Consider the following 10,103-nt stretch of genomic DNA (forward strand, 5'->3'; position numbering starts at 1 on the left):
GCAAAGAAAAATCCTCTCTAGAGGACAATAATATTATTCTAGACCCCAAATTATTTCTAAAAGTAAATTTCCAAACACACCATCCGGCATTCATTTAAATATAACCAATACATAAAGAGAAAAACTAATGTAAACAAGAAATAGCACTAACAACATATAACAGGAAAAGACTCACGGGCACTTCAGACAGTAGAATTACCAAATATACTATAAAATCATGATGCTTACTTCACTCACAGAGAATAAAAAACTTTTTTTCTACTACAACTAGAAACTATAATAGTACAAATTTGGGGAGAAAAAAACATACTAGAAATTCTAAAACAAGAAAAAAAACTGTATTACTAAAATTAGCTTTCTCAGTGATCTCAGTGGACAGATTTAAAAGCACCTTAGACACAGTTGAAGAGAAAAATTAATAAACTGGAAAAGAATTTGAAGAAACTCAGTCCACAGACTGAAGCATAAAGAGACAAAATGATAGTAATACAGAATAGAAGGTAAGAGACATAAAGGACTCGATGAGAAAAACTAACACATTTAATTGGAGTCATAGAAGGAACAGATGGAATGGAGCAAAGGCAAAACTTGAAGCAAAATCTATAGTGACTAAGATTTTCTGGAACTGATGAAAGACATCAATACACAGATTCAAGATGTTCAAAGAATCCTAAACAATTAAATGAGAAGTCCAGAGCCAGATATAGCACAAAAACTGAACACAGGAAAACCAAACCAAACCAAAACAAAACAAAAGACAGAGACGATCTTAAGAACAGTGGGAGGTGGGGTCTGTGTGAGAGATAACCTTCAAAGGAGCAGCTGTTAGAATAAAGGAGTTGAATTCCAAAAAGCAAGGATGGAAGCCAGGACAGTGGAAACAGTTTCTTAAATATGGGGGGGGGGGGGGGGGATAAAAAACCAACCTAGAATTCTATACCCAGTAAGAACATCCTTCGAGACTGAAGGTTAAATAAGAACATTCTCAGACAAATAAAAACTGAGAGACTTCCATGATGAAGGAAATACTAAATGGTATCTTTAAGCAGAAGAAAAATTCTCAGAAGGCAAGTTGGACATAAAGGAAAAAGTGAACATTGGGGCGCCTGGGTGGCTCAGTTGGTTAAACTTCCAACTTCAGCTCGGGTCATGATCTCACGGTTCATGAGTTCAAGCCCCATGTCAGGCTCTGTGCTGACAGCTCAGAGCCAGACGCCTGCTTCAGATTCTGTGTTTCCCTCTCTCTCTGCCCCTCCCTCACTCATAGTCTATCTCTGTCTCTCTCTCAAATAAATAAAACCTTAAAAATTTTTTAAAAACGAACACTAACAATGGATAAAACAAAAAATAATGTCTTGTATGGCTTAAAATATACAAAGAATCAATACACAGAACAACAAGAGCATATAGGTCAGGATCAGGGGAATAAAATCCGAGTGTTCCAAGAAAATTGCATTATCCCTAAGAGGACAAAAGTACCAGTTACAGAAGACTTCGAAATAAGTTAAAGATGTATTATAATTTCTAGGGGTACCACTCATCATAAAAATATGTATAACTTCCAAACTGACAAGAAAAAAAATTAAAAATTTTCCAGTCCCTCCAAAACATGAAGGAAATATAAACAAAGAATAAGTGGGATGAAGAGAAAGCATACAATAAACATGATAAATTTAAATCGAAATATACCAGTGACTACATTCAATGTAAATGGATTAAATGCTTTAGTTAAAAAGTCAAAAGATTGCTGGAATGGATGAAAAAACAAAAACAGTCATATCGTTAATAGTATATGATTCTAAAGCTTCAGTCTCAGTATAATACAAGCACAAGTTGTAAATGCAAGGTTTAAAAAAAAAATCATGAAGGTATGATATGGAGATTATGTGAGAGTGCCTGCAACCTAGGCCCTTTCAGATATGCACAATACCAGAGGTAAGCGAAAAATAAAGAGCATCTGATCCAAACAACATTACCTGCAGCAGCCAGATGAGCGGTGACCTCATCAGCCGCTGTGGAGTTGAGTATGTCTGAATCATCGTAAGAGGTGTCCTCAGGAGAAGAAGGAGAGTCTTCATCAGCACTCAGCATACTGTGCTCAGTGTAGGTGGCCACATGGACCTGCTGTACTTGTTGGGCAACTGCATGGGCTTCTATGGTAGCCATGTGTTCAGTTTGGGTCACTCCGTGTTCCTCCATGAAGATTTACTGTCAGAAGAAAAGGCAAAGAACAGAATTCAGTGTGTAATATAACACAATGCTTATACTAATCAATATTTTCCTCAAGAGCAGAGGAAGGCTACAATTTCACTACATACCTCACCACACCAAGTCATAGGAAATGGAAAGCACCATTCAAATATACCTAAAAATGGTAGAATGTTTCCCTGATGTAAAACCATTCTGATGGAAATTCGCTGTGCTAATTTTATGCCTCAGGTCACAAAACCGTAAGTACTCTTGATATCACATATAATAATGAAAAGATACTTTAAAGAACAATAAAAAGATACTTTAAAGATCTTGATGACTCACATTTGAAATTGTAGACATAAAAACACTTAGTAAGTGGGGCATGTGGGTGGCTCATTTGGTGAAGCATCCAACTGTTGATTTCAGCTCAGGTCATCATCTCATGGTTTGGTTTGTGGGATCAAGCCCTGTGTCGGGCTTGTGCTGATAACATGGCACCTGCTTGGGATTCTCTCTCCCTCTCTCTCTGCCTCTCCCCCATTTACATGTGTGCGCACGCGCACTTTCGCTCTCCCTCTCAAAATAAATAAACTTAAAAAAAAAACAGGAAGTGAATACTTAACATTTTCTTTGTATTTCAGACAAATGGAAGTTAAGCTTTATTTTTCCCAAAAATAAATCACTTAAAATGGTCTTTCTGCTTATAAAATTGTGCTTCTTATAAACCTTGATACGATAAAGTAATTTTTTAAGTTTATTTATTTTGAGAGAGAGAGAGAGAGACAGAGCAGGGGAGGGGCACAGAGGGAGAGAGAGAATCTCAAGCAGGCTCTGCACTATCAGCACAGGGCCTGACATGAAGCTTTATCTCACGAACTGTGAGATCATGACCTGAGCTAAAATCAAGAGTCCAACACTCAACCGACTCAGCCACCCAGGTGCCCCATGATGCAGTAATTTATAAAGTAGTAACATAAAGGTTTGTACTTCTATGGCAATTTTAATCTGTCCCCTCTTCCCCCTCAACCTACGGAAGTGTGTTATCCTTAAAAATTTTTTTGAAGCAAACATACATATGTTCATATACAAAAGTCAATTGCTTTCCTATATACCAATAAACAAATAGAATTTGAATGTAAAACACGATGCCATTTACATTAGCAGGCGAACAAAAAACCAAAAAAACCAATAAACAAAAACCAGAATACTTAGGTATATATCTAACAAAATATGGGCACGATCTATTTGAGGAAAACTACAAAACTCTGATGAAGGAAATCAAAGAAGAACTAAATAATAGAAACAGATTCCATGTTCATGGATAGGAAGATTCAATATTGTCAAGATGTCCTAAATCGACCCATGGATTCAATGCAATCCCAACTGGAATCCCAGCAAGTTATTTTATGAATATCAAAACTGACTCTAAAGTTTATGTGGAAAGGTAAAAGACCCAGAATAGCAAACATGACACTGAAGAACAAAGCTGGAAGATTGATACTACTCTGTTTCAGGACTTACTAAAGCTACAGTAATCAAAGCAATGTGGAATTAGTGAAAGAACAAACAAATCAATGGAACAGAATAGAGAGACCAGAAATAGATCCCCATAAATACAGTCAACTGATCTTTGACAAACAAGCAAAGGCAATACAACGGAGCCAAAAGAGTCTCCTCAACAAATGGTGCTAGAACAACTGGGCATCACATGTCAAAAGTGACTCTCGACAGATTTTACACCCTTCCAAAAATTAACTCAAAATGGATCATAGACCTAAATTAACATGGAAGACTATAAGACTCCTAGAAAATAACATAGGAGAGAAGTTAAGTGAACTTTGCTATGGTGATGACTTTTTACAGACAACATCAAATGCTTGATCCATGAAAGAAATAATTGAGAAGCTGGACATCATTAAAAATTTCTGCTCTATGAAAAGTACTTTCTATGAAGATAATGAGAACACGAGTCACAGACTAGGAGAAGATATCTGTGAAAGTCATTGGATAAAGGACGATTTTCCAAAATATACAAAGAACTCTTAAAACTAAACCATAAGAAAATGAACCACCTGATTAAAAAATGGCGAAAGACCTGCACAGACACCTCACCAAAAAGTTATACAGATGGCGGATAAGCATGTGAAAAGATGTCCGATCATGTCATTAGGGAATTGTAAATTAAAACAGTGAGACAATAATATACATCTACTGGAATGGCTAAAATCCAAAACACCAATACTACCAAATGCTGGTTAGGATGTGAAGCAACAGCAATTCTTATTTATTAATGGTGGGAATGCAAAATGGTATAGACACTGTGGGAGATCGTTTGGAAGTTTACAACAAAACTAAATATATTCTTAACACACAATCCAGTAATTGTGGTCTTTGGTATTTACCAAAGAAGTTAAAAACTTATGTCCACAAAAAAAAAAAAAACCTGTTAAGAGATGTTTACAGCATATTCATAATTGTTATACCTGGGAAGTAACTGAAATATCCTTCAGTAGGTGGATAGCCATTCAACAGAATGAATAAATCAACTGTGGAACATCCAGATAATGGAATATTATTCAGCATTACAAAGACATGAGCTATTAAGCTAGGAAAAGACATGGAGGAACCTTAAATGCATAGCTAAGTGAAAGAAGTCAATGTTAAAAGGCTACATATTGTATGACTACAACTAAATGAAAGGTCTGGAAAAGGCAGAACTATGGAGACAGTAAAAGAATCGGTGGTTGCCAGGGATGAGGGGGAAGAAAGAATCAAAAGGTGGAGCACAAATTCCGTAGGGTGGTAAAACTACTGCGTATGATACTATAAATGGTAGAAAATGTGTCATTATGCATTTATCAAACCCATAGAACGAAAACACAAACAGTAAGCCATAATGTGAATTATGGGATGATAATGGTGTGGCAGTGTAGGCTGACCTATTAGAACAAATGCACCACTCTGGTATGGAGGATGTTGGTACTGGGGGAGGCTGTGCCGGTGTGGGAGTGAGGGGGGTCCATGGGGAAACGATGCTCTCCCCTCTATGTGTCAATTATACCTCAATAAAGGTTAAAAAAGAAAAGAAGTTCTGACACATGCTACCACATAGATGAACTTGAAGACACGCTAAGGGAAATAAGCCAGTCCAAAAGGACAAATCCTGTGTGATGGATTCCACTTATATGAGGTCTCTGAAGCAGTCAAATTCATAGACAGAGAGCAGAAGGGTGGTTGCAAGGGGTTGAGAGGGGAGGGAAAACAGAGGGGCTGCCTCACAGGACAGAGTTTCAGTTTTGCAAGATGAAAAGAGTTCTGGAGGTTACACAGCAATATAAACGTACTTGACACTACTGAACTGTATACTACGAAATGGTTAAGGTGGTGGGTACATTTTATGTTATGCAGATTTTTCCACAATTAAAAAAAAAAAATCATCCCTGACATCAGTGTAACTACTGTGTGAAGGATAAATGAATGACATCATAGAGCAGAACAATAAAACTAGCCCTTATTATCTTAAAAAAAAACTTTGCATATTGTTTGATTAAAAAAAAAAAAAGAATACAGGGGCACCTCAGTGGCTCAGCTGGTGAAGTGTCCAACTCTTGGTTTCAGTTCAGGTCATGATCTCATGGTTTGTGGGATCAAGCCCTGCGTCAGGCTCTGCACTGACAGCACGGAACCTGCTTGGGATTCTCTCTCCCCTTCTCTCTGCCCCCCCACCCCGCTCATACTGTCTCTCTCTCTCTCAAAATAAATAAATAAACTTAAAAAAAATATTTAAAAAGAGTACAATACTCTGAAACAAGTCAGTCAAAGACAAATGCTATGATTTCACTCATATGTGGAATTTAAGAAACAAAACAAGCGAACAAAGAAAAAAAGAGACAAACCAAGAAACAGACTCTTAACTATAGAGAACAAACAGATGGTTACCAGAAGGCAGGGGGATGGGGGGAATACATGAAGGGAATTAAGAGTCACTGAGTAATGTATGGAATTGTTAAATCACTATATTGTACACCTGAAACTAATATAACACTGCATGTTAACTATACTGGAATTAAAATTTAAAAATAATTTTAATTAAAAAAATTCTTAAAGGTAAAATTTCTCAGTCAAGAGTATATATATTTTAAATTTTGATGCTTACTGACAAGCTGAGTGTTTAATCTCTACTTGTATAACCCACCCAGCCACCCACCCCCAATCTGGAATTCAACCAGCATGCAACAGAATAAATACAGCACTGCATATCTAGAGTTTACCAGTAAAAAAAAGAAAGGCAGCCAGACAGCTATAACCCTTATGGCTATAAGTAAGAAGAACATACTTATCTATTCAAGCAAAATTCTTCTATCATTTTTATTCTACTCTATTGTAAAACTCTCCTTTTCCTTCTTTGAAGACTTCTGAGATCCTTGGTTTCTCTGAGTGATTGCTTTGTTTCTTTCTTTTCCCTAGAGGCCTACCCCTACCCTTACCCCTCCAGAGAGCTTTCTTAAGCCCCATCTTGTTATGTCTTCGTTCTTCAGGTCAACTGGTTCCATGTAGATGATGACCAGATCTTCGCCTTTCAGAGAGGCTCTTGATTTCTGTTTAATATTCTTGTGTTGTGTCCAAAAAAAATTTTTTTTGCTCTAACTTTTTATTACCTCTGTCACTCTCACACCACTATACATATAACAACTCATCCTTCTAACTCTGATTCCTAACTTTGGGACTATTCCATTATCTCAAGGAGTATTCTCTATTTCAAAATAAAATTCACTTTAATTACAAAATAAAACCACATGATGTCTCAAATCTACAAAGGTCAGGAATCACTGATTATCATTTGACCCCCCCTCTTTCCACACGTTCTTTCTGCTTGAGGTCATCTCCCCAGCCCTGTATCTCTGTGTGGCATAATGCTTTCATGATTGTTTCTTCAAATGGAGCTTTGGAAGACACCTGGTAAAATAGCATGTATTTAATAAGAGAAAAAAATTTTTTTAAAAAAAGGTAAAACGGTAACATTTGGGAAATGTGGGTAATGAGAGATCTTTATACTATTTTTGTAACTTTTCTAAAAATCTAAAATTATGTTGAAATAATTTTTTTCTTTTCTTCCTCTTCTCCTCCTCCTCCTCCTCCCCCTACTTTTCCTTCTTCTTATTCTTTTCTTCTTCTTTAAAGAAAGCTATCTAGTAAGGTTTCTTCCATATCCTAAGTTTGGTGCGTTTCAGAATATTCAAGGGACTATATATCCTATCTCCCAGGTTTGCACATATCCAAAATGCAATTTGGACACACTATTTAAGTTGCACAATTAAACACAATATACGAGAGGAAAACACCATGAAAATACTGTTTTTCCATCCATTTCACTGTTCTAGAGTGAGAGACAAACTACGTAGGTCATTTTTAATTCTGGGTTCTTCAAAATTGTTTTTAAATGATTTGGGATTAGATGGCAATCTAACTGCCTTTCAAAGGGATTTGTCCACCATGCACGTGGTGTAATGGATTTCCATTTTTTCCTGCAGAATGCGGTCCGCGGCATAAATCAATACGGCAGTCTATTTCACAGGCCTGTCACTTGTGCCCAGTGCCTCATCACTTTCCACCTCTCTCCCCATCCCACCCTGCAGCCTCTCTAACCATTTCTTTCAGCACTCTGTAAAAAGCAAAGGCAAAGGTATTTCAGACTTCTCTGAACCAGAGAGGGATACTTGTAAATGCTGCTTTCGATGTTTTCATAAAATAACACATAAAATAGGGTGTTTAAAGCCAGATATGACTGGCGCGCGCGCGCACGCGCGCACACACACACACACACACACACAGACACACACACACACACACTGATGGAGGTCATCATTTCTAGTAAACCATTTTAGCTTTCATCCATGCGGAGTCAGATTCTGCAGACAGCAAAACTGATAGGAAATGCTAATAAATGAAAACAGATAGTAAGAATGTTTAAAAACAGCACAGACTATTATCAGATTGTCCAGGACGCTTGGGATAAGTTACTTAACCCATAAGCCTCAATTTCAACATTTGTTTTTAAGTGAAAAGAAAACGATAGTACCTGTCCTCAAAGCATATGAGGTTAAACGATATCATCCAGATAAAGTGAAAAACACAATGCTCAGGCACATAAATGCTCAATATTAATGATGATGATGACATCAGAATTCCTCATACCCTTTATGGTCATACGCTTCTTGACTCAATACCTGACTAGTCTTGCAAGGACTGGGCCTCAATTTCTTTATCTTTACAGGAGACATCTAGCTCTGAGAATATGGTTTTCTTGTGTGCAAGATTTTGAGTCGGGCATCTAAAAAGCCCTTCCTTATTATACTAACTCTGGCAACTGAGATACTGTCCTCCTAGACATAAGGAAACAGTAGAGAACCCACAACTCCAGCCTAATTGCATGAGAGTGCACAAAAGGGAGAGCTAGTAGATGAACCTACAGTGACTCCTCCAAACAGATGTGAGAAGCAAGGTGAAAGCAACTTGTCACTCTAGATACCGCATCCAAATGAAGGTACATGTGGGGCCAGTGATGTTCAGCAGATTAGTCAACACTCCATTCAAGAAAGTCATTCCCCAAAACAATAACATTGCGTTTAATAAGTTTACTAAAACCTTTCTTTCTTAGCTGGATCATCATGGGGTTGGGAAGGAGTGGTCTGGTACAGAGGAGTTCCTGCTCTTGCCATTCTGGGCCAGGAAGGGCGAGACTGAAAGGTAATGAAAAAGGCCCAGAAAAACGGATTTGCCTGTCTCCAAGCACCCTGGCAGTTGAAGTCAATAACGCCTAGGAAGCTACCGGAATTTGGATGACACATCCAACAGAGTTCAATTTAATCTAATCCACACACAATGGGTAAGATTAAGTGTAGAATATTTAAAAAAATCAAAGTATAAAGAGCAGGCCAGGAAATCCAATCGAGGTATAACTTAACGTAAAGGAAACGACTCGGCTAATCAATAGCATTATCATATCAAAAGAAAAACTGCCAAGAACTGCCGAAGGGAAAATCTCAGAGCCAGGCTGCGTCCACAGTCCAAACCAGGCAGAGTAAAACCAAGAGGTTCAACCTATATTCTCGGACATGTCCAGAATCTAAACTCCATAACTAGGATAGAAATTTCGCTCGACAGAAGAGCCTTTCTCAAGAAAGCCTAAAGTTAACAGTAGAATTTGATTCTTGGGGGAATGTAAAGTAATGGATCAAAATCTCAACACAGCAGGAAAAAAAAAAAACTGCACAAGAAAGTCAAGGTGAAAAGAGCAGCACGGGTAAAATGTAGCTTAATTCTGAGTAATAAGTGGAGCTTAAGACAAGAAGAATGCATTTGATCTTCCTAGGAATATTCTCTTTCAAATAGCCCACTGGTGATACCGGACTTGAAAAAAATATCCTCCCACACCACTGTGCTCTCCAAAGAGGGAGAAAAAATGAAGCCACAGTCATGTAGGCAGTTGACTGTTTTCCATTTTCAGACTCCAACTATAGGTAAAAATGCAGAAAATTAAATATAGTACAAAATAGAATGTAAGGGTTATGAACCATGACCATGTAAAAGCACAGATAAAACGGAGAGAAATGAGGAAGAAGGGGTGGGGGAGTGGAGGAATGGCTAGGAGCACTGACATCCCATCTTCATGCAGTGAGGGAGTCAGGAGATGCTATTAAGAGCTAACGGAAGGGGCACCTCAGTGGCTCAGTTGGACTCTTGATTTCAACTCAGGTCATGATCCCAGGGTCGTGGGATCAAGCCCCCCATCGGGATCTGTGCTGAGTGTGGAGTCTGCTTAAGATTCTCTTTCGGGCGCCTGGGTGGCGCAGTCGGTTAAGCGTCCGACTTCAGCCAGGTCACGATCTTGCGGTCCGTGAGTTCGAGCC

The 10,103-nt window shown here is 38.1% G+C and overlaps 1 protein-coding gene across 5 annotated transcripts in view; it reads right to left on the reverse strand.

Moving 5' to 3' along the window:
* Positions 1 to 10,103, reverse strand: part of NRF1 (nuclear respiratory factor 1) — a 146,506-nt gene that overhangs the window by 94,097 nt on the left and 42,306 nt on the right. For all 5 annotated transcript variants that reach the window (XM_040471989.1, XM_040471986.1, XM_040471985.1 and 2 more), the window contains exon 2: positions 1,977 to 2,208. In XM_040471989.1, the coding sequence (XP_040327923.1) occupies positions 1,977 to 2,199 (223 nt within the window). In that variant the 5' untranslated portion in view covers positions 2,200 to 2,208. The remainder of the gene's footprint in view (positions 1 to 1,976; positions 2,209 to 10,103) is intronic.

This window comes from Herpailurus yagouaroundi, unplaced genomic scaffold (assembly GCF_014898765.1).
Source record: "Herpailurus yagouaroundi ecotype Mexico unplaced genomic scaffold, PumYag 100, whole genome shotgun sequence".
Taxonomy (NCBI): domain Eukaryota; kingdom Metazoa; phylum Chordata; class Mammalia; order Carnivora; family Felidae; genus Herpailurus; species Herpailurus yagouaroundi.